Here is a 25,935-nt window from a genome sequence, read left to right as displayed (position 1 = left end):
TTGGTGAAAACAGTGATTTTGAATTCCTGGATTTTTAGGGCGCCCCTGAATCCACCCAACTTTTGTGGATTCCAGAGTTTAGTTGGGAAAAGTAATGGCGGTTGGTCATTATGCTGGCTACAAAACACCCTGCTCGTTAACCGTTGGCCAAATAAACAGATGACCTTAACATCATATACCCTATAGACCACAAGATCTGAAGGGTTACTTAACGTTTACTTTATTTTACAATTACACTAATGTGTGCAAAACAAGACTTAACAAAGTCGCAGGAAGACATATATACAAAGTTTATTTAAACGAAGAGTATAATGAATGTGTAAATAAAAGGACATCAATGTCAGGTTTAGGAATTATTTGTGTTGTTGAATAGGTTTAATCTGACAAGAACATCATTCACACACAGTCGAACATAGAGTAATCAACTATGTGGATGGTTTAAATAACAATAAAAATAAATAATTTAATTGTAAGATACTGATATATGTATATGTACAATGAGAGTGATAAAATGATGAATAGATAATATATATAACATATATAGATAGATATTATTCAATAATTCACATAAGCACCATGCTACTGCTATCAACTTGTCACACAGGTTTCATAGTCCACCAGTCGCTGACCGACTGGCGTCACAATACTGCCAACGTCGGTAATAATAAAGTTAGACCTCAGCTGATACCAACTGATACCAACTTATGTGTAATGGCCCTGACAATAAACGCCATCGACGATCGCCAATCTGACAATGGCACTCAAGACTACAATAAATTTCGGAGACGACAAGCGACTCCCACACTGCCATAGAATCGAGCTCAGTATATACAACTCCAGCACTGGCACCCTGTACACGAAATAACACCTCTATTCCAAAACTAGAAACAGCGACAACCTTCATATATAACATACAATAAGAGATATCACAACGAAGTAACTCACCCTAAAACAGCGGTCCCACAAAATCCTACTGAATAATACAAGTCAAGAAACTAGTACAGACTAATAATCTTTTACAGACTAACACACCGTCCGTTTCAACCAAATTCAGAGGGTGAACTGTGTCAGGACAACGAATGACCAATAAATGTCACCGGACTTTGTGACATAACAAAAACAATTCAAAACAAAAATACAAGGCACTCTCGCCCCGTACAAGTAATACGAGTAGAGGAAAAAAAACAAAGCAAAACACACTTGTCTAAACTACGAGACAGTCAACTCAGAGGATTTCTCAACACAAAAAAAAACAAAAGTTACACATTCAAAAATTGTATGTCATATGTTACAACACACAATCTATTGTCAAATTAGGGAAATCACACAAAAATGTAAACAAAAATAAAGGTCAAAGGCCTCAGGTCAACACATGACCACTTTTGGTCACTCTGGGGTTACAGGCTTCAGGCTGACACAGCCACTTTTAGACGAAAAAAAAAAAAAAATGGTCATGAAACCTATGAGCTTACAAGTTTCATAGATTCCCACCATCCGTTCGGTGAAACCTATCTGATGATTCAATACAGAGTTGAATCCCTCAGAGACAAGGCTAGAAAAATGTCACGTTTGGGAGTACCCCAGAATGCATAACATCAGGGTTAAAATATACTGAGCCTGAAAATCATTTGAGGCTATATTAGCTAATTAATCGCAATATATAAAATATAATGGATATTAAGATATGCTTAGCCCAAAGATCTCCAGAGCAGGGCACACTTCTCCCGAGTACACCAAGACACACGACCCATAACTAACAGAAAAAATATCTACAGTTCACAACACAGGTCCAGTGGTCAAGCTGGTAACTCAGGAGCTAGTTACAACTAAACACGGTCTACCTGCCCTTATTTAAACTTTGTAAGGGAAATCACTACTGTGTTTACAATTAATTTTTTTTAAAACTTATTCCCCCATTATGTCACTAATTGTAGAACTAACCTTTATTGCTTCTCAATTTAGTAGTTCGTTTCACAGCCTTAAAGAATATATTTATAAATTTCCTCTTCAATTCTTTAAAAAATATATTGTCACAAAAAAAAACATAAATTTATACAAGGAATGTGTTGGACAAATTCATAGACACTTGTGCTGTTAACAAGGTCAACTGGACAAAAATGTATCACATTAAAGCACGGTGAAGCTGATGGCAAAAGTCAAATGTTGTATTATTGCAGACCAGTTTGCTAGAGGTAAATAAGTTATCTGCTTAAAATTATTTATCAAAAGCAACAAAAGATTAAATCATGTTTACTTTTTAAAAAATATAGGATCACTGTTATGTGTTCCTACGTATAACATTTTAGTAAAAAATAATGAGGATCTACAAACATTTTCACGTAATAAACCCCACGGGAATATCTTAAACAGCTAAAAAGAAATAACACTAATTCAATTAACGAATCTCATAGAACTTAATTTTAAGAAAATGTTATTTAATTATGCCAAACCTAATGAAAATGAAAACACCAAGAAGCTGTAAATCTGCTAAAGCAAGGTTACTATTAATAATTCCAATGAATATAGAACTAGTTCCATATGGACCATAATTCATACCCCTATATAACGAAAATACGTTATGAATTCAATAACAATTAGGTACAGAGAATATATCCAAAAAAAATATAACAATGGTATCTAACATTTTAACTGTATTGAAGGAGTGAACTATATGCTGTGAAGCTTATCTAAAAGAAGTCTGTGAAGATATGCTAAACAATTGGACAAAAATGGAATAAAAGTAAAAATAAATGCCCAAACTAAATTTCTCGAAAAAAAATATTTGTATTCTCGGTTTCTGCAAACGTTTACCTTATAGTCTAGTCGTTACATTGCTAATCATGCTCTCTGCAAATAAAAAAAAAACAGATGTAGATTTAATTAGAAATATATTATTGTAGTTGTCTGCGAAATCAAGTAAAATATGGCAACATTCCTCTAATCTTTCATCTAGACTTTATTTCATATTAGCAGTTTTCGGAAGAAGATGTAGGCCTATATATCAATATGTAAAACACTTTTTTTAAATTTAACCTGGACAAGTTAAAAAAAAAACAGCCATAGTTCAGGATAAATATCTTATCTTACTTTATCTTATATATTACAGACGTTACTTCGAAAAGAAGATAATTACGTCCTACACATTTAATGTGATTGTTGTTCATTAAAATAATTCGAATTTATTTCTATTTTACTTTACTGTTACACATCGGTAAAAGAAATGTGTAAGACTATTCATGTAAGACACATGAAATAGCCTACAAATTATATAATTATGTAATTTTTAAAGAAATTTCCCGTTAAATTATATTGGATATATGTACATTTTTAAGTGTAAAGATTACAGATGCCCAAACTGTGACCGCAGATGAGTATTAAGGATTGGCATTTTCAGTCACACAAGAAGTTGTAAAGGGAGAATATTATCCCTTAAGAGATAAAATGCCACAGGATTATGTGTAAAGTAAGTCATAAAAAAAATGAAAAAAAAAATAATTAAAAAAAAATCTTATATGAAGTTGTATCAATTATTTTTGATAAGTCATGTAATTAATTTGTAATAGATCTAGATCTGTTTATAAAAAGAAAGAGAGCAAACTGAATTGGAGCTCGATGGCTAAAGCCTCCTCAAGCCAATACGGTAACCACTGTGTCAAGGAGATGCATATGGAAATAGGTTCTATAGTTATTTACAAACTTTCTTTATACAAACAATAAAGAAGACAAATTCAGCGTATACCATCTTATCAGCGAAGTACAATTTCTTTCCCTTGTTCGAGCTACAAAACAAAATAATTAATTACCAATAGATAATAATTTAATTGAATAATTTTTGTATTGACTCTTGTGTTGTCAGGTAGAAGAAATAATTGTGCAAAACTTCAGCTTGATGAAAATAAAAGATAACAATATACTGTTACGATTCTCTCTCCTACTCAGGCCTTCTGTAAACACTGCTAAACACACAACAACACATCAACACACCAAGAACTTGACAACAAGAGCTCCAAATAATCTGGTAAGGGTCAAATAAAACAGCCAATACGACACAATTGGCAACACAATCAACTACCACAACGTTAGACTGTATATCACTGTACTAAACTCATAAACTCTACTGTCTCTTCCTGGACTCGTACGTTTCACTGGAGGACTGCACCAGGACCGACTTCATGGCTGTTTAACAACGCTAAACTGTATTACTGGCCTGTGTCACATATGTCAGCTGATCACACACAATTAACCCTTTTGCGTCGCGAATAGGGTTATAACAATACACTACCAAGTCGTAATCTTACATTATGCTACTCCTCTAAATCAGACAGACAACAGAAAGACCAAAAGACATTTTTAATTTATGGTCACTATAAACTACTATTAAGTAGTATAAAGTATTATTGATTTTTGTGGAAAATTATACATCGATATTAACAGTAAAAAAACATATTACCTTGTTCCGCTTGTCCAGGTCTCTCATTCCTTTCTGCAAAAATAACATTATCTAAATCTGTTAGGTTTATTTTAATACTTATTCTCATTGTACAAATTTATCATTAAATTAAGGAAAATGTCTGATTCTATTGAACTATAAGGCCACATCCTTCACCATGATCATATGCCAAGCAAAAAAAAAAAAAGCATTAAAAAAAATAGTTTTCAGCTATTGTAGTTTTTAATCTATTATTCACCAATTCAACTGATTCCTAATCCATCAACCCGAACGAAAACTGAAGTCTTTTTTTTTTTTTGTATGATTATTATTAGGTTTTTATTTAATTGCACTGCATTTTCACAATTCTAACCGCATGTGATTACTTTGTAAATAATATCTTATGTATGTAGAGAAAAAAAAGTTTATACCTTTTACTTGCTTTATGCAAATAAATGCAACACAAATTAATATGAGAATTAAGATGGCCATGATTATTCCAAACATTATAATTAGTTCGTAATGATGACTAGACGAATCATCTGAAATTCAATTCAAAGATTATGTTATATATTATATTATTTGTTATTGGTATATATATATATATATATATATATATATATATATATATATATATATATATATATATATATAGATAGATAGATAGATAGATAGATAGATAGATAGATAGATAGATATATAGATATATAGATAGATAGATAGATAGACAGACAGACAGACAGACATACAGACAGACAGACAGACAGACAGACAGACAGACAGACAGATAGATAGATAGATAGATAGATAGATAGATAGATAGATAGATAGATAGATAGATAGATAGATAGATAGATAGATAGATAGACATACAGACATACATACAGACAGACAGACAGACAGATAGATAGATAGATAGATAGATAGATAGATAGATAGATAGATAGATAGATAGATAAATAAATAGATAGATAAATAAATAGATAGATAGATAGATAGATAGATAGACAGACAGACAGACAGACAGACAGACAGACAGACAGATAGATAGATAGATAGATAGATAGATAGATAGATAGACAGACAGACAGACAGACAGACAGACAGACAGACAGACAGACAGACAGATAGATAGATAGATAGATAGATAGATAGATAGATAGATAGATAGATAGATAGATAGATAAATAGATAGATAGATAGATAGATAGATAGATAGATAGATAGATAGATAGATAGATAGATAGAAAGACAGACAGGCAGACAGACAGATAGATAGATAGATAGATAGATAGATAGATAGATAGATAGATAGATAGATAGATAGATAGATAGATAGATAGATAGATAGATAGATACCCACAATGAATGAGATAGACGAAGAATCCACACTAATAGAACTCAACAAAGCCTTTGAAAACTTGACTGCCTGCAAAGCCCCTGGATGCGATGGTATCCTCCTGATCTTCTAAAACAGTGCAAAACTACATTCAGCAAATCTTTACCCTAATTGCTCTGCAAAAGTTCGCAAGAAGATGCTGTGCCACAGGACCTGCGAGATGCTAAGATCGTTGCTATGCAAAAGAACAAAGGTGACAGAAGCGACTGCAACAATTACAGTGGAATTGCCCTTTTAAGTATTGTAGGCCAAGTCTTTGCTCGAGTAATACTTCCCAGGGTACAAAAACTCGCTGATCGGGTCTATCCAGAATCACAGTGAGGATTTCGCTAAAGGAGATCCACAATTGACAGGATTTTCTTATCCGCCAACTTAAGAAAAGTTCAGAGAACAAAGAATGCGTTTGTACATCGCGATCATTGACCTGACAAAGGCCTTCGATCTAGTCAGCAGAGCTTGCCTCTTTAAAATCTTACAGATAATAGGCTTTCCACCCAAGCTGCTAAATGTGATTGTCTCCTTCCACAAAAATATGATGGGTACAGCAGGGGCGTAACTAGGGATTTGGGGGCCCATGGGGATTGACCTCTTTGGGGGCCCCTTGCATTTTGATATTCAACATATAACATGAGATAATGTACGCAAAAATATATAAGCCCAAAATCAAATTGGTTCAGTATATTAGTAAACTTAGCAAAAAATAATTATTAAGACTCTTTTAATGAATACTACCGTTGTTTATTAGTTAAATAACACACAAGTGACAAATCTCAATTGATATCGCTTCACGTCGTGATTCTGTGCAGCAAAGGCATCTATAACATCATCTACATCGATACTTTCTAGTATTTGTGACTTCACTGACATTAAAGCCAAGATAAGCCTTTCTTGCGTCATTGTGCTCCTGAGATGTGCTAATATTATATGATATTACGTCATTGTTTGTTGTTTATGTTTTGTGCGAACGCAAAAGGATTAGATGGAAATAAAAAAAAGAGTTTCCATTGGATTGAGGAAAGATGAATAGAGGGGTAATAACTCGAGTGTGAAGTTTAATTCTGAAATTATAGACGCCAAACCCGAATAATGGACTATTCTAGTATTATTAAGAATAACTTTTGGATCTGTTATACTCGATTCTGTAAATTTTGATCCAACTTACTGTCGAACTAGCCCTAAAACACCACCTAACCAACAACATAGAAAAAATTATAAGATTTTCAAACATTACACCAGGACTAAACTACAAACAACCAACCATCAAAACACATTTACTACTTAACACCTTAACAAAAGAATCAAATCCACTGGAGCTCAAAGTAGGCACGCTTGAAACAATTGAAAGCTATCAAAAAACAGCTATCCAAATTTATATAGACGGATAGGCTTTCAAAGCCACCATCAGTGCTGGTCTTGGTGCCTTCCTGGTCTTCCCTAAAAATAAACACTTTGAGATAAGCGCACCCTGTGGCGATTACTGCTCAAACTTCCAAGCCGAAATTGAGGCAATTACCATAGCACTACAGACAGTGGAAAACAAATTACATGAAGGAGTGCAACCACCATCAGATATTGTTGTCTTTACAGACTCCCAATCTACTCTGCAAGCACTTAACAGCAGCACCTCAAACAGCCCAACAGAGTTGATAACACTCATTGTGATAATCCATCAGATGATATCAAAATTAAATATCAATATCACACTACAGTGGATCCCTGGACACATTGGCATCATGGGAAATGAAAAGGCAGATAAGCTATCAAAGGCAGGTTCATCTATGGAACAACCAGATAGACCTGTTAACTACCTCACCCTAAGGTCAACGTTAGTCAACAATCACAAAGAGGAGTGGCTCAACCAATGGGCATCAGGAAACACAGGCAAAGCCATGTACAAAGAAATGACTACGCCTAACAAACTGGACAGTATTAACTTCCTCCCCCGCAAAGAACAATCTACAATTTTCCAACTAAGAACAGGACACACACCACTATTAAATTACCATCTGAAGAAAATAAACTCCACACAACTCCCCCTTTGCAGACACTGCGCCCACCCCTTTGAAACCGTAAAACATATCCTCTTTGAATGCCCCTCCCTAATCCACCTTAGGCAGACCCTACTTCCGCTACAGCCCAACATAACCAACACCCTGTACGGCAGTGCTGAACAACTGAAGAAAACAGCACACTTTTTTCCTTGGCACAGTCTGCAAAAGAGCTCACAGCTCAGCAGCAATAAAGCTGGCTAGAAGAAGAAGAAGAAGAAGAAGCTTCAATGTTAATAAGTGTAGCCATAAAATACTCGCCAGTTAGATCTATTATTAGTAAAGGTAACAAGATACCTGGAATTCGCTGTATATCATGCAGTTTTATTCGTGGCAACAAAGTTTAAAATGTAAAACTAACTTAAAAAAAAACAACCTTTGATCTCTGTGGGAAAAATATTTTTAAAATGTCAACAAAGTCAACGTACTGATAGACCTAGATTTAGGTTTAGTCTTTGTAATAAATTTAATCCATAAATGTTGAAAAAAAAAGACTACCGTTGACACTATTTGTCAATCAAATATATTAGTTTATGTATTTACAAATAAATTTCGGAAACCCATTTGGGCCCCCGGGGGTATATTAAAATTCTCCACCCTTCCACCCTCCCCACTTAGTTACGCCACTGGGGTACAGTGCAATTCAACGGTGCCTGCCCAGAAAGTTTCAGTATAAAGAGCGGATTCAAACAAGCATGTGTCCTGGCCCCAACCCTCTTTGGAATACTATTTTCAATACTAATCCACCACGTCTTTGATAAATCCGCCGCAAGTATCTATCTTCATTCCTGATTTAATGGCAAACTTCTAAATATTGCCAGACTGAGGGCCAAAACTAAAATCAGAACCACCCTCATAGGAGATATGCTCTTCGTTGACGACGCAGCGGTAGTGGCACACTCACAAGAGGAACTTCAATAACTAATGGCACGCTTCTCTCAGGCCTGTAAAAAATATGGCTTAACTATTAGCACGAAGAAAACAAATGTTATGGGACCACCTGTTACAGCACCACCCTCCATCCACATAGATAATAACTAACTGAATGCCGTAAATGAATTCCGCTATCTTAGATCTACAATACAAGATGACCTGTCTCTGGAAGAGGAGTTCAAAAACGCATAGGAAAGGCTGCATCGAACTTCCTTAAACTCAGGCCAAGAGTTTGGGAAAACCAGAAGCTCACTACAGCAACCAAAATGGAGGCATGCGTTCTGAGTAAGATACTGTACGGCAGCTAGTTGTGACTACCTACGCAAAGCAAGAGAGGAAACTAAACTCATTCCACTTCTTAACGATCACATAGCGGGACGGATTCTTCCCACCTTTTTTGAAGTTCTGCGCTGGCTCGGACATGTTTGCCGGATGGAGGATAATCGCATCACGGGAATTATTCTCTGCGGGCAGCTCGCGTCTGGCTCGAGGGGAACTGGTCGCCCCGACCTCCGTTTCGGGGATGTAATAAAACGGGACCTCAAAACAGTGAAAATTGATACTGACAACTGGGAATACATAGCCCTAAACCTCACTGGATGGAGAGAGACAGTGACCAAGAAAGCTATGGACAGTGAAAAAAACATGGACCTCAGCTCTTGGGAAAGAGGTGCCATACCACCTAAGCGAATGCCACCTTAACCTAATATATATATGAACGGCAGTGTCTCTCCAGAATAGGGCTCCACAGTCACATGAAAAAGTGTTAGAGATGAACCATAGTCGTTCTACAACTGAAAGAGGACTGTGGAAAGTCGAGATTGAGCGTTATATCGGTTTGAAAATTTTTAACAATGTTACGTAATCGTAAAATTAATATTGCCTTAAATTTTCTCATAGGCCATAAAGTGCTCGATGATAAAGGGTCGCCTTCGATTCATATTGTTCACTCCGTAGACTATGTTCACTTATTTTTACACACATGGATAGTTTAAAATTGTTGAAAATTCTACATAAATATAATATAATTACCTTTTATTTTAGCTTTATCAGGGGGATCTCCTGCGAAGAAGAAAACAAAATTTTGTTTAGGCTTTATATAAGTTTTTTTAATTGTTTTAAAATAAGTTAAAAGAATTTCAAATAACTAAAACCACCTAGGCATTTAAAAAAAAAATGAGAAGATATATGTCAAAAAGGGTCAGTAATTATACATAGGCCTGAAATATAATAAATTATTTTTTTACTGTCTAATTTTGTATTTCTTCACGTATATTGTTAATGATCAACTCCATAAAAATGTAAGCGAATTTATTAGAAGCGTCAAGCTGTTAGTTAACAAAATGATTTTCCGTTTCATTTGTTTGTAATCAATGCAGGTCAAAAAGCAGATTTTGCCTTTATAATCCTACTGTGTATGCAAATAGTTAATGTGAAAGAAAGTCTCTGATTCTCTCGTCTAGTCTAACAAACCGTTGCTCACGCTGACCGTTTAACATTGAAGCTCTTGAAGGAAATGAGGTAGTTTTTCATTCGTCTCCAAAATCTTTCAGCTCTGGAGGAGGAAGAGGGGGGCTACAGATTTACAAATCCTGTGTAGGGGGAATGCTAAAAAAGTGATCGATTCACATGATGAAGAGACTTTGAGGCTTCAGTATGTACTCTGATCAGAACTTTAAAGGAGGCCGTAAAGAACCACGTCTGAGCAGGATATAGCCAACCCCCCCTGGCTACGCCCATATATATACATATATAAATATATATATATATATATATATCATGGGCGTAGCCAAGATTTCTTTTCGGGGGGGGGGGGGGTATATATGTATGTATGTGTGTGTCTGTACATAATCTTTATTACATTCTGACCTTTCATTCTTTCGGAAGACGTTTATTGAGCCCTAGAATAGGTTCTTCCTGGAGGTAGTGGAAAAATTGTTGACTCTCCGCCATTGCTAGCGCTCCCCCAGCGCGGGGCAAAGCTCCGCCGCCAAACACTATTTCTGGTATTAAAAGCCAACAAAATGCATATCTACAGTGCATTTTCCTGCTATTAGAAAGTTTTATTGCAAAAACTTAATGTGCTATTTTTACTGACTTAGACCCTCCTGCGCAGTTCGGCGCATTTGCATTCTCCAAAAAAATCTGTCACTGGTAATGTCTGAAGCCTCTTCCCACCTGCTCTGAGGACCTCCATGAGTGTGTGGAGCCAAGTAGTACTAGGATGTCATCGCAACTCTTCTTATGTGTAATTCATTTTGTCGGAGCAAACCTCATGCGACACTCTGTCACAATCTTACCAAGGGGTCGACTCCCAGTTCGTCATAGGATGTCCTTGATTTAGACCCGATCTCTATAACTGACTCCTAAAATCTGTCTTAGCCATCTTTGTTGAGCCACATTTAGTGTTTTTCTATTTCGGCAGATGACTATTCCGTGCAGTTTATTAATGGATCCCCGCCATTGGTAGAAATGTGTAACCTCTCTTGAATACGCTCTTGGAATTAAGTGACTGTAATTTGTTTTAGATTTTAAATCGAAAAGAGCTGTTTTATCGTCAAAATCATCTGTTGGGGGTTTTAAACTAAAAAATCTCTGGAGTTATTGTATTTTTTTTTTAAAATTCAAAACCCCATTTAGCTACGGTCATAGAATTTGGTAACTGTAGTTGGCTTTAGAATAATATTGAAGATAGAGGTTTTCCACCTCAAAACGTTCTGTAAGGGGATTTTAAACTCTGGAGGGGTTTTAAACTTTAACAAAAAAGCCATTTATTGGAGAGGGGTTTAAACTCAAAACCCCAATTGGCTTGGCTACGCTCAAATAATTTTAGTGTGTAATTTGCTTTTTTTTTATATTGAAGAGGTATTTTTTAGCTTCAAACCCCTCTTAAGGGGGTTTAAACTCAAAACCCCTTTTGGGAACGCTCATAGCATTTTGAGTGCGTAGTTTGCTTTTTTTTACCCTAAAGGTGTATTTTTTAGCTTCAAACCCGCTGGCGGGAGGTTTAAACTCAAAACCCCTTTGGCTACGCTCATAGATTTTAGAGTGTGCAATTGGCTTTTTGTTATATTGAAAATGTATTTTTTAGCTTCAAACTCCGCTGGAGAGGAGTTTAAACTCAAAATCCCTTTGACTACACTCATAAAATTTTGAGTGTATAATTTGCTTTGTTTTTAATATTAAAGAGGTATTTTTTACCTTCAAACCCTGCTGAAAGGGGTTTGAACGAAAACTGAGTCGAAACCCATTTAGCTACGCTCATAACATTTTGAGTGCGTAATTTGCTTTTTCATATCGAAGAGGGGGTTTATCGTAATTTTTGGAGGGAGTTTTAAAATCAAAATCTTCCTTAACTGTGCTCTAGGAATTTGGGTATTGTCGTTTTCATTTTTTGTTTTGTTTTGTTTTATAGAAGAAGGAAATTTAACTGCAAAAAACCCTGGTAGGGGGTTTTAAACTCGAAACCCCCTGGTAGGGTGTTTTAAACTCAAAAACCATTGGCTGTGTTGGGGCAAGTGATGGTTTAGTAATTAAAATCTCACCTAAAATAAACAAAATCAAAGAAAAAAATCAATCACTTAATTCCGATCCCCCCCCCCCGCCCCGCAGGGGGGGGGGATTTCAACCCCAACCCCCCCCCCCCACTACAATATATAAATATACATATATATATATTTGTGTGTGCAGGTCGGCATTAGGCCTTAAGCCAATTGCTCCGAATGGGACCCCACTCATGGCAAGGACCCCGCAATTTATATTTAGCATATCACTATCAGACATGGCTGTTGTCACAGGCTATTAAAGACGTAGTTCTTAAAATATTAACATATTTAGTGATAATTATTTATATTCTTAAAACTATCTCTGCAAGCAGATTTTTACAAATAAAGCACACCATTCTTAAATGAAACCTCCAGGGGACTCGGTCTACTTTAAAACGGTCACAGATTTCTTCATTAATAATTCAAGCTTCATTTATAGATTTGCGCATGGGTATAAAAAAATTGCATATAAGGTTACAATGGAAAATGTATGAATGGAATTCAATGGATTATTATAAATTAAATTTTCCATTTATTAACCAATTCATAGAATGAAATACTGATTGAAATGATTTTATTAAAAAAGAATTTTGATACGAACTTCGCTTTAGTTGTTAGTTTAAAAAAAAAAAACTACTTTTATAGCGCGCAGTTTTGACATATCCTCATTATACACTTGACATTCTAAATAAGACTAAATAGAGCCCAGATCTAGATATATTTTTTAATTTATTAAGGCAATAACTTATCTTCTGAGAGTTAAGGAGTGCTGATTTATTTATTAAGTAAACAGTGGTTTCACATTAAGAAGTGAATCGGATGCGAACAGCATAGAACACCTTTACCCAGTACCAAAAAGTTATTATATTGTTTGTTTCAGTTTAGAGCAATGACATATAAAAGGACTTATCCAGCTTATATCATCACTTAAGTCAGGTACAATTTCTTTCCCTTGTTTGAGATACCTAAACATAATTAATTAGCAATTATTTTGTTTATTTTTGTTTTGTCAGGAAAAAGAAATATATGTACAAAAATTCAGCTGGATCCGAGATTGGGTATCTGAGAAATAACGTGTACAAACTTTTTACCAGACGGACAGAGTGAGTTGATATTAGCTTTGTAAAAAAAAAACAATAGACAAACCTGACGTATCTCCTGATGTATCGTTACCTGAAAACAAAAAGTGCAGAATCATACTTTTGGAAAACGTACTTGTGAAGTATTGTGAAGATACGAAACTTGCATACAAAGTACATTTGAATTTTACCCGCAAATCCTGAGAAACGTTTCTTTTAAGTTTATCAATCATTTTCGTGTCTACCTTTACCTAAAGTAAAGTTTACATTCTCGTAAAAGAAATATCCCCTCGCCTATGCAGTTAGATCTAGATTTTGAAAGCAAAGGGAAAAAATGCGTATTAAAAGAAGATTTACATGCTTGACTAAGCACGGCAGTTTTATTTTCTCGCCTGACCACTCAACACCGGACAATTTGACAAGGCGGAAAACTAGGCACCAAAAAATTAGACACTTTTTAATAGCGACCTTAGTTTTGAACGTTATTTAAAAGTTTTAACGTATATTTTATCCTTAGGCTATGGGCTATAGGTGACATTATATATATATTATATATATATCATATATATATATATATATATATATATATATATATATATATATATATATATATATATATATATATCATGGGCGTAGCCAGGATTTTTTTTCGGGGGGGGGGGGGGTTTGGGGGGGTGAATTTTTTTCTCCCCCCCCCCGACCCCCCCCCCCCCCCGGCGAAAAAACAATTATATCTATTTATGTGTGTGTGTGTGTGTGCGTACAAAATCTTTATTACATTCTGACCCTTCATTCTTTCGGAAGACGTTTATTGTGCCCTAGAATAGGTTCTTCCATGAGTTAGTGGAAAAATTGTAGATTCTCCGCCATCATTAGCAAAGGGGTCTGGGGGAGCACTAGGAGCTCCCCCAGCGCGGTTCGAAGCCCCGCCGCCAAGCACTATTTCTGATATTGAAAACCAACAAAATGCATATTCTGAGGTATCTACAGTGCATTTTCCTGCTATTAAAAAGTTCTATTTAAAAAACCTAATGTGTTATTCTTACTAACTAAGACCCTCCCTCGTCGTTCGGCGCATTTGCCATCAAGCTGTTTTCATAAAATTGTAGACTCCCCGCCATTACTAGTAAGGGGGTCTGGGGGAGCGCCAGGAGCTCCCCATCGCGGGGCGAAGCCCCGCCGCCAAGCACTATTTCTGGTATTGAAAGCCAACAAAATGCATATTCTGAGGTATCTACACTGCATTTTCCTGCTATTAAAAAAGTTTTATTTCAAAAACCTAATGTAATATTCTTACTGACTTAGACCCTCCCACGCCGTTCGGAGCATTTGACGTCAAGCTGTTTCCATAAAAATCTGTCACTGGTAATGTCTGAAGCCTCTTCCCACCTACTATGAGGACCTCCATGAATGAGTGGCGTCAAGTTGTACTAGGATATCATTGGAACTCTTCTTATGCTTAATTCATTTTGTCGGAGAACATGTCCCGCAAACCTCATGCGTCGTTCTCTCACAATCTTACTAAGGGGTCGACTCCCAGTTCGGCATAGGATTTCCTTGATTTAGACCCGATCTCTATAACTGACTCCTAAAATCTGTCTTAGCCATCTTTGTTGAGCTACATTTAGTGTTTTTCGATTTCGGTAGATGACTATTCACTGCAGTTTATTAATGGAGCCCTGCCACTAGTAAAAATGTGTAACATCTCTTGAATACGCTCTTGGAATTAAGTGACTGTAGTTAGCTTTAGATTTTATATCGAAAAGAGAAGTTTTAACGTCAAAATCTTCTGTTGGGGGTTATCCACCTCAAATGCTCTGTAGGGGGATCTTAAACTCAAAACAATTTGGAGGGGTTTTAAACTTTAAAAAAAAGCCATCTGTAGAAGAAGGGTTTAAACTCAAAACCCCCGATTGGGTTGGCTACGCTCAAATAATTTTAGTGTGTAATTTGCTGGTTTTTTTTATATTGAAGATGTATTTTTAGCACCAAACCCCTCTGCATGGGGGTTTAAACTCAAAACCCCTTTCGGCAACGTTCATAGCATTTTGAGTGCGTAATTTGCTTTTTTTTCTTACACTAAAGATGTATTTAAATTTATCCTCAAACCCCACTTGAGGAGAGTTTAAACTCAAAACCCCTTTGACTACACTCATAACATTTTTAGTGTATAATTTATTTTGTTTTTATTATTAAAGAGGTATTTTTTACCTTCAAACCCCGCTGAAGTGGGGTTTAAACTCAAAACTGAGTCAAAACAATTTAGCTACGCTCATAACATTTTGAGTGAAAAATTAGCTGCTTTTTTTTTATATTAAAGAGGGGGTTTATCGTAAATTTTAGACGGGGTTTTAAAATCAAAATCTTCCTTAACTGTGCTCTTGGAATTAGGGGATTTTCGTTTGCATTTTTTTTGTTTTGTTTTATAGAAGAGGGGGAGTTAACTGCAAAAACCCCAGGTAGGGGGTTTAAAACTCAAAACCCCTGGTAGGGGGTTTTAAACTCAAAACCCCTGGTAGGGGGTTTTAAACTCAAAACCCCTAGTAGGTTTTTTTTTAACTCGAACCCCTCTGGTAGGGGTTTTAAACTCGAACCCCCCCCCCCTGGTAGGGGTTTTTAAACTCGAACCCCCCCTGGTAGGGGGTTTTAAACTCGAACCCCCCTGGTAGGGGGTTTTAAACTCAAAAACCCCTGGTAGGGGGTTTTAAACTCAAAACCCCTTTGGTTGTGCTGGGGCAAGTGATGGTTTAGTATTAAAATCTCACCTAAAATAAACAAAATCAAAGCAAAAAATCAGTCACTAAATTCCGACTCCAAGAGCCGGGGGGGGGGGATTTCATTTCGGGGGGGGGGGGGGTTTGAACCCCAACCCCCCCCCGTGGCTACGCCCATGATATATATATAAATACAAGAACGATCTCACCCCAAGCAACTTAAAAAGGTTTACAGCTGCACGGAACAACTCCCAGAGAATATATATATATATATTTACTCTATTATCATATTATTTCGGAACACTATGGCTGACTGATTACTGTTTGATATAAATTAATTGTGAACTTACCATAATAACATGAAGACGTAAGGAGTTGTACATCACAAAAACTGCATTCAAAATCTAAAATAGTAAGGGTTTCTATAGATGGAAGCATTTGAATCTCAGCGCATCTCTCAGATTTTGAAACAACTACACCGTTTATTTTTATTATTGCAGTGGTTTTGACTATATTATTCTCTTCACAACAAAAATGTAAACTTCCTTTTCTTATCAAATCAGTCTCACATTTATGTGACATTAGTGGCAGCCTATCGTTGTTTAATAAAAGTGTGGATTTCATTGTATCTGAGGAAAAATGAATATTTAATATTAACAATCGGTTAATTACTTATCCTCTTGACCAAGTTAATTTTCCACACAGAGCCGAATCACCGCAAAAATAATAATACTAATAATACAAAATGGAAATTAAAATATTTTGTGATATCCTGTATTTATCTAAAAGAAAGTAATTGAAAAAATAAAATTCGTATAAGACTTCTATCAAACATTAATAGTGTTATAGCAACGTGAGGTTTCTCTCGTGGTAATTATTTTATTCATACAAATACCAAAAATGTTTGAAAAAATATTTTCAAATCTTAAAAACAAAATTGTATGAAGTAACCTATAATTAGAGTCCTTCATTAATATATTTTCTAGTTCTTCGTGTTAAACTTGAGGGAAAAAAATAAATGAAATGTGGTAAGCCGAACAAGTGCTATGGAATATTTGCTAGCAATGAACAGAGAAATACAGTCTGACCCTGCCCTCTACCATTATGAACAAATGTAGAAACATCAGCTGTATAGGGAAAAAATGTTAATGAAAATGATGTTTTTTGTTTTTGTGTTTCCAAAATACTATTTTTGTTTCCTTACCAGATATGTGAGGTAGTTGAATAACGTTGCCAAAAAAATATTTTCTTTCATATGAAACAGCAACTTTTAAGGACGCTTCACTTAACTTAGACGTAGCGTTATATTTAATGGTAATGTTAAAATAATCTTCTTTGATCATATAACATTCGACTTCTTGACCAGTACGATTTAAGCAAACCAGTATGTCCTCTTGATAAATCTAAAAAAAAAATATTCCAAGCTTTATATCATGTTAAACATTAGTATTGAAATGAAAAAACGTAAAATACCACGTAACCACCGAGTGATTCATTGATCAAGAGATCTCTTCAAGTGTCGACTAGATCTTTTTCATTTTGCTACACTCATAAGGGGTCAAATAAACGATTACAATTAATAAAACAAATTTGATATTTCGTTTTATTTAGAGAGAACAAAAGATCAAGATAAATGTAGAAAGGGGAACGGAGCTAGAGGTTAGGGGCGATCGCCCATCCCGCGAAAAATTGTGGTGCGAATTTTAGTACAGAAATCCCACTATTTGTATACGAATTACTTACTTATGTTAATGTTATATACTAATTATTTATATTTTAACCAATTTTATTATTATGTCGCCTCAATCCCGCCCCTCCAACCCGATATTAACTCTTCGAATGGGGGGGGGGGAGGATTTAATTTTGATAAGAAATTACTGTTAGTTAAAAAAATTACACAATTACACACACACACACATATATACACATATATATATATGTTAGCAGGAGAAGTCAGGATCCCACCTCTCGACACTCCAGTTTTTTTTGGGGGGGCAGGAAGTCAGGGATGGCACTGGGCCTTTCTCTGCTCAACAGAATTTATTAACAACAGTAGCCAGATGATGACGCTACTGGGTGGGTTTCATCTGTGATACCTCAGTCTGCGACCAAGGGGCCTAGCGTCCCCTAAGCAATCAGACAACTAGACTAAGACTAAGTAACTAAAAGAAAGCAAGAACGAAACTATACTTGTAAATAAATATTTTAAACAAAACGATATTTTATTTGCAAAGTAATTAATTGAATATAATTTGTCTTAAATATCGTTGTAAAAGTTTTCGCGAAGAGCAGTTTCTCATGTATTTCTTGATCTTTCACGTGTGGCTCAAATTTGGCTCCGCGGAACTGTTTTCACTAACAGAAGGGGTGAAGGCGAGTAACTGTCCCTAAACTAGTAAGCTTCGAGCAGGAATGGCTCATTAGCCTTGGCTTGCTTCCCACCTAGCAGAAGGAAAACTTAATTCAAAACTCTGCTGACTTGCAACTCAAACATGGGAAAGGTTTTGTTGGTCAACCCTGAGGTAAATAAGGAGCCTGCAACACTTCTGCAGTCTGCAGCACACAGCGCAACACCCTGTCAAAACCCAGTGCTTTTTTGTGTCGGTGCGCACCTTTACTGCATTCCGGCACCTTTTTAAATGTGAGGTAAATTTATTACTTTTCTTGTATTTCAAATTTTATTATTAGTTTATTAATAGTTAAAAGTTAGGTAATCCATCACTGAGTATCGGCACCTATTTTATTTTTACAAAAATCTATGACGCTGCTGATCTCAAGTTGTATACTGAGTATATGTCGTTTGCAAAGAATTACATAAGAAGCTTTTAATTTTATAACTCATCATGTCATTGATGTATTGTTGCTTAAGGAAATTATTTTAATAATATCAGATGTAGGTTTGTGTAAAACAGTTTTTAAACCTACAACAGCTGGTAAAATCAATGTTTTATCTATAGTGTATTCTATATTCTAGAGGAAGTAGAGAGATCTTGTAAGATGCTCACAAACCAATATCTTCTCTATCTGATGTCGAAGAAAAATTTTGTTGGTTTATTATGAACTTTATCTTTGAGTGTTCGAAAGTTTTTCAAATCTTTTTTTTTTGTTGTTTATTTTTTGTTAGGTTGGCATTGTCTCAAATGATCCTCCAGCGTAATTGGTTTCAAATCATCATTAAAGGGCAGTTAGGTTTGACAAGGAATGAACGAATCTTAATTTTAAATAATCTACGCTGTACGTTTATTTTTGTTAAACATCAGTTACATGTAAACAAAATTAAGCTCTTTAAATAAGTATTGAAATTAAATTCAACTATTTTCTTTTCGAATTACAGGATAAATATTTAAGGGATTAACTCAGGTACAAATAATATATTAGTGTTTGAAACAGACATTAATTGAATGTAAAAATAGAAGTCACGACTTGCTAGGCTTAAAAAAAATCCTTTATCGTAGACCCCTGTGGACATCTCATAGACCCCCAATTTATTATTTCACTTTTGTAGAGCCCTTGGAAGTCTTCGTAGGCACCTGGAGGTCTATATAGACCACTTTGGGAATCACTGTTTTAAACTATCAAAACAAGACTATGGTTTCAATATTCCTGGTCCACTGGTGAGTTCGAGGGGGGCCGCCTCTGAGTTTGAGTAATAACAAAAAAAATGTTTTGTTATCTTGTTATATTTGTAATAAAGATCTAAATATACTTACCACAGCGAATTTGACACTCTTTGTTGTTTTCACCTCTACTATTAAAATTAAATTGGCTATTGGTATAATATTCGATATTTTTAAAGAGGAATGCAATATAAATTTGTCATTATCAGCGATTAGTCCATATAAGCAGCTAGTCGAACAATCCTTTTGGTCGAATTCCTTGGTTTCAATAGTGAAATTCACTATAGAAAAAAAATGTTAAAAAGTAATTATTATACAAAAAAAAAACATTTCAATAAAATAGATTCTATTTAAACAAACAAAACAGAAAACTCTATGAGCAAAACAAAGACAAGTCATATTTATTGATTATCATAAACGATTAATAACAAAACTGTTAGTGTTATCTATAAACGAAAAATCAGCTGTTTATTCTTTCCTACAGCCAAAAATAAATTATAGTTCAGAAATGTTAGCGATTAAAAAAAAAAACAAAATTAAAAACATCTTATTTTGTAAACATTGTAACAACTATAAAAAAAATTCAATTTAGAGATTGAGTTTTTTTTTTGTTTTCGAATGGGACCCTACCCCTAACCTCAATCTATCTTTGAGAATTGTTGACCTCAAGTAATTCTTCATTAGTTTGAGGCGCGAGAAGCTTCTTTCACCAGATTACACTATTACGGCTAATGCATAATGCCGTTTTTATTTACCAGGAGCTCCTGGTAAATCAGGCGGTCGCGAGAAATCTGTTATAAGTTATAAAATGATTTAATTTAATAATTTACACATAGAATAAATGCAGGTCCTATGAAAGTGTGGGGCCCACTGCGGTCGGATAGGTTGCTGTGGCCTAATTCGGGCCCTGCAAAATAGCGGCGTATGCTACGCCGCCGGTCGACTAGTTTATATATATTATTTTTAAGTGAGTTTATGTTTAGTGTCTATGATAAACAGGTCGAACGTTAGTTTGGATGATCAAGTGAAAAACTATTCATTCCTAACTTTTGGAATCGATGACAATATCGAATGAGGTTTGACATAAAGTTTCATTTTTATCGTATTTAAATTTATGGTTTGAATTATTGTCAAAATTTGACAACGAAATTATTATATAATTAAATTTAAAAATAATAATAATAAAAGCACCTGTAGTTCCTGTAGCAGTTATAAAGCCTAATGTAGCAAGCACAGTAGGCACATACTTGACATGCATGTCCGTACTTCATAACTAAACCTCGGAAAATTCAGATGTTAGTTCAAGATTACTGGGAACAAAAATGCAAAATGCGTAACAAATCCAATGTATGCTTTTAAATCAACATATATGTTCCATTAATCTGTCATAGGCATTTAGTCATTTAGTAGACCCAAAAAAAATTACTGTGAATGAACTTTCTCTTGACGTGGTAGATTGATTACCTTGTGTAGGCCTATCTGGGTTACATAGGTTACATGAGGCATCACGTTTAAGAGAAATGGACAAACGTCTTGCAATAGCAAATAACTTTTTTTGGCCGAATTCAGACCACATTTTAACAGAATAGGTCTCTTCCAATCAACATCAACCTATGCACTACCACCAATGATCTCAAACATTTTCTTTATAGATACGCACTACTTCTTAATCATAGGATTTGAAGATCATGCCTTAAACATAGAGCTTTAAATTAAATTTAAAAAAAAATTACTCTAAATCATGTTTAAGGCATACTGTTTCTAGACTTACTCGTGGGAACATGAAACAGACGTTGGTGGCTAGGTGTGAAGTCTGATCATGGGCGTAGCCAGGATTTTTTTTTTTTTTTTTGGGGGGGGGGGGTAATTTGTATGTATGTGTGTGTGTGTGTGTATACATAATCTTTATTACATTCTGACCCTTCATTCTTTCGAACACGTTTATTGTGCCCTAGAATAGGTTCTTCCTGTAGTTAGTGGAAAAATTGTTGACTACCCGCCATTGCCAGCAAGGGGGTCTGGGGGAGCTCTAGGAGCTTCTGCAGCGCGGAGCGGAGCCCCGCCGCCAAGCACTATTTCTGGTATTGAATGCCAGCAAAATGCATATTCTAAGGTATCTACAGTGCATTTTCCTGCTATTAAAAAGTCTTATTTCAAAAACCTAATGTGCTATTCTTACTGACTTAGACCCTCCCGCGCTGTTCGGCGCATATGCCTTCAAGCTGTTTCCCCAAAAATCTGTCACTGGTAATGTCTGAAGCCTCTTCCCACCTGCTCTGAAGACCTCCATGAAAGTGGCGCCATGTTGTACTAGGAATAGGATGTCATCGCAACTCTTATTATGCGTAATTCATTTTATCGGAGAACATGTCCCGCAAACATCATGCGACGCTCTGTCACAATCTTACTAAGGGATCGACTTCCAGATCGGCATAGGATTTCCTTGATTTAGACCCGATCTATATAACGGACTCCTAAAATTTGTCTTAGCCATCTTTGTTGAGCCACATTTAGTGTTTTTCAATTTCGGCAGATGACTATTCACTGCACTTTATTAATTGAGCCCCGCCATTGGTAGAAATGTGTAACCTCTCTTGAATACGCTCTTGGAATTAGGTGACTGTAATTTGCTTTAGATTTTATATCGAAAAGGGAAGTTTTATTGTCAAAATCATCTGTTGAGGTTTTAAACTAAAAAATCTCAGTACTTTGTTGTTTTTGTTTTAAATTCAAAACCCAATTTAGTTACGATCATGGAATTTGGTAACTGTAGTTTGCTTTAGAATAATAAAGAAGATAGATGTTTTTCACCTCAAAACGCTCTGTAGGGGGATTTTAAACTCAAAACCATCTGGAAGATGGGAGTTTAAACTCAAAACTCACAATTGGTTTGGCTACGCTCAAATAATTTTAGTTTGTTATTTGCTTTTTTTTATATTGAAGAGGTATTTTTTAAGCATCAAACCCTTCTGAAGGGGGATTTAAACTCAAAACCCCTTTTGGCAACGCTGATAGCATTTTGAGTGCGTAATTTCCTTTTATTTTTTACATTGAAGATGTATTTTTTAGCTTCAAACCCCGCTGGCGGTGGGTTTAAACTCAAAACCCCTTTGGCTACGCTCATAGATTTTAGAGTGTGTAATTTGCTTTTTTTTTTATTGAAGATGTATTTTTTAGCTTCAAACCCCGATGGCGGGGGGTTTAAACTTAAAACCTATTTGGCTACGCTCATATGTTTTAGAGTGTGTAATTTGCTTTATTTTTATTGAAGATGTATTTTTTAGCTTCAAACTCCACTGGAGGGGAGTTTAAACTTAAAACTGAGTCAAAGCCAATTTAGCTACGCTCATAACATTTTGAGTGCATAATTGAGTTAAATCCCCAACCCCCCCCCCCCAACCCCTCCCCCGGCTACGCCCATGTGTCTGATGAAGTATTTCGCGCTGTCGATTTTTTTTTTTTTTTTTTTAGTTTTTCTCTTACCGATACCCCAAGGACAGTTTCTCAAGTTACATGTTCTTAAGCATTTATGTATATTTCTTTGTCCAACATCTTGGCTGATTCGGGCAACCCATTCCATTCTGCAATGGCACTGGGGAAGAAAGAGCACACATAATCTAGCTTTCCATCTGATCCCGGCAGTCTGAACATTCCATAATAAATGTATGCTTTTTTAAATTGCTTTTGTGACATTTCTCAAGCAGCTAAAAAGAAGTGTTTTAAAATCAAAACAATCTTGACTTCTTAAAATTCTTAGTGAGTGTGAGGTAAACTTCTAGTTATTCTACTGTATGAATGAAAAAGAATTCTAATCTTCCAATAAAAATGATTAAGCTCCGAGAAAGCTTTGAAGCTCTATACAGTTCTTAGGCAAGAGGTTTTTTTTTTTTTTTTTTTGTCCATTCTAACGTGCTGTAACAAGCATATTTCAACCATAGTTTGTATTCAAAATATTACATATTTATAACAAATACAAGGGATATTTCTCCCTTCTCTCTACACAGAGTTAACCTATGAAACGATTTTCAAACGTCCACTAAATAAAATAATTAGTCGGGGGGACATAGTTATACGGAGATATTGCTAGAGGATATAGAAGGGGGGGGGGGGTATTTTGAGAAAACAAGAGGAACGTTCACAGTCACAGTTGAAGATGTTCTGGAGACGTCACAGGAAGGGTTTATTGGCCTCATTAATAGCGATGCCGCTAAATATTTCTCTTTAATGATTTACACAATTCTGGATCAAGTGTTTGCAGTCCTATCCCGTTCTGTCTGAGATTGTGTTGCGCCTTCTTTTTCTGTTTTTGAGTGATAGAATGTGCAACAATAAACTGGATATTAAAAGTTAGTTTAGTCGGAAAAATAAATTCGATTTTTCTCGAAATATTGGGTTTTCGAAATTTCAGGGTTTCTTTAAATTTCAGGAAAATTCCTATCACTGATTATCACTGATTATTGCAAACAAATTAATTTCTGTAGCCATCAAATCATAATCAAATGTATAGTAGCATTTATAATTGTAAGTGGCAAAGTAAAAAATAATAATAATAATAATAAATAGATGTAATGAGAAGAAAATGTAATAAGAGTTAAGAGTCTAGATCTATATCATTATCAACATTTTTATTAATAGCTTTGACCTAGAGGGCAATGGATAGTGAAATTGATTTGTTTGCTGAATATACTTTTGCGTATATTATAAAAACGACTATCAATTTTTTGTATTAGTACTTTAAAGTAATAAGAGATTCACTTCTTCTAAGTAGATTGCATTACTAAATTTAATTTATGTTTTTAATTTTAGAAAAATATCACCTTTAGCCGTTGATCATATTGGCTGCTTTTTAGATCTATATAATTTCGGATAAATAAACTGTCTACTAATTTAAGAATTTCCGATTTGATCTGGCAGGTGATAAAGCCCTTTAAGAGTTTTGTATTGTAAATAGGCCTATTAAAGAAATTTTAACTTTGGCCTTTTTTGTAACACATTCTTTTAGGCCAAGATTTTATGTATCAGGTATAGATCCAAGAATCAACTAGGCCTACAGGTGAGTCAAAGGGTGAGTCTATTCCAATGGTTCACAAACATTTTCAACCGGGAGGGGGGGGGGGGGGAATTATATTTCCAAATGTGTCAATGTCCCGAGTGCATACATGGAAAAGAATTCTCGAATACGAAAATGTGCCAGAAGTTTTAAGGGGTTTGATACCTTCACTTTCTGGACCGGATATGGTCCGCGGGAAGTAGTTTTGGCACCACTGTCCTAATTGACTCAAGAAACCAGCTCAATCCTCAGGGGAAACTAAGTAGGAAGGTCCTTGCTCTGGCCACACAACGCAATCATTAAACGTCGACCTTCTACTTCTTCTAGCCAGCTTTATTGCTGCTGAGCTGTGAGCTCTTTTGCAGACTGTTCCAAGGAAAAAAAGTGTGCTGTTTTCTTCAGTTGTTCAGCACTGCCGTACAGGGTGTTGGTTATGTTGGGCTGTAGTGGAAGTAGGGTCTGCCTAAGGTGGATTAGGGGCATTCAAAGAGGATATGGTTTACGGTTTCAAAGGGGTGGGCGCAGTGTCTGCAAAGGGGGAGTTGTGTGGAGTTTATTTTGTTCAGGTGGTAATTTAATAGTGGTGTGTGTCCTGTTCTTAGTTGGAAAATTGTAGATTGTTCTTTGCGGGGGAGGAAAAACGTCGACCTTAAAACAAGTGAACTTATCTTCTGCCCCATAGGGCTTTTATTTATTATTTCAATTGAGTCTGCAATTACATCGATATATAGTAAATTGAATTGCTTATCTGTGTGTGTGTGTGAAAAGGTTCACGAGGTTTGGAGGGAAAAATATAAAAGCCTGCTGCTTTTTTTTTTTTTAATATATATTTGGTAATTAAATTAATAATAATAATGTAATATAATTAATTAAATAGATCTAATAATATGTATTAGCTCTAGATCTTATAAGCAAAGAAAACAAAATATGTGGATCAACATGCTTTCGCTTAATTTGTCTTGTCATGATTTTTTGCAGACTAACACTGACCAGTTTGTTAGAATCAGTCAGTCAGACGCACTATTTACTTTTTGGGGCAGGGAGAGGTGTAGATGAAAATATATAAAACTGTATCATCGCTATAGACTAGGCTGTAAATAAGCAAAAAAGCCAAGGAACAC

The 25,935-nt window shown here is 35.4% G+C and overlaps 1 protein-coding gene across 3 annotated transcripts; it reads right to left on the bottom strand.

Moving 5' to 3' along the window:
* Positions 1 to 275: 275 nt before the first annotated feature.
* On the bottom strand, positions 276 to 24,643 carry LOC129922923 (uncharacterized). 3 transcript variants are annotated; one of them, XM_056011160.1, is made up of 11 exons: positions 24,582 to 24,640; positions 23,248 to 23,356; positions 20,956 to 21,074; positions 19,858 to 20,045; positions 17,352 to 17,550; positions 16,498 to 16,776; positions 13,501 to 13,527; positions 9,842 to 9,871; positions 4,861 to 4,971; positions 4,451 to 4,483; positions 276 to 2,847 (listed from the first exon to the last, which is right to left on the bottom strand). In XM_056011160.1, exons 3-11 carry the CDS (start codon positions 21,020 to 21,022, stop codon positions 2,813 to 2,815), a joined length of 969 nt encoding a protein of 322 aa, XP_055867135.1. In that variant the 5' UTR covers positions 21,023 to 21,074; positions 23,248 to 23,356; positions 24,582 to 24,640; the 3' UTR covers positions 276 to 2,812. The 3 variants fall into 3 exon arrangements, with proteins under 3 accessions (XP_055867135.1, XP_055867136.1, XP_055867134.1); XM_056011161.1 differs by lacking the exon at positions 23,248 to 23,356 and having other exon boundaries at positions 24,582 to 24,643; XM_056011159.1 differs by lacking the exon at positions 24,582 to 24,640 and having other exon boundaries at positions 23,248 to 23,627.
* Between the last annotated feature and the right edge of the window lie 1,292 nt (positions 24,644 to 25,935).

Source organism: Biomphalaria glabrata, chromosome 14 (genome assembly GCF_947242115.1).
Source record: "Biomphalaria glabrata chromosome 14, xgBioGlab47.1, whole genome shotgun sequence".
NCBI classification, from domain to species: domain Eukaryota; kingdom Metazoa; phylum Mollusca; class Gastropoda; family Planorbidae; genus Biomphalaria; species Biomphalaria glabrata.
The sequence above is the reverse complement of the archived record's forward strand: the minus strand, read 5'-3'. Positions and strand labels throughout refer to the sequence as shown.

Bases quoted from the DNA above. Each gene is read 5' to 3' on its own strand.
- LOC129922923 (XM_056011161.1), bottom strand. From the start codon at position 21,022: ATGCATGTCAAGTATGTGCCTACTGTGCTTGCTACATTAGGCTTTATA. The intron at 13,528-16,497 runs GTAAGTTCACAA...TTTTGTTTTCAG, and splicing joins TACGTCTTCATGTTATTATG to GTAACGATACATCAGGAGAT. The intron at 4,484-4,860 runs GTATAAACTTTT...TTATTTTTGCAG, and splicing joins TTGCATAAAGCAAGTAAAAG to AAAGGAATGAGAGACCTGGA.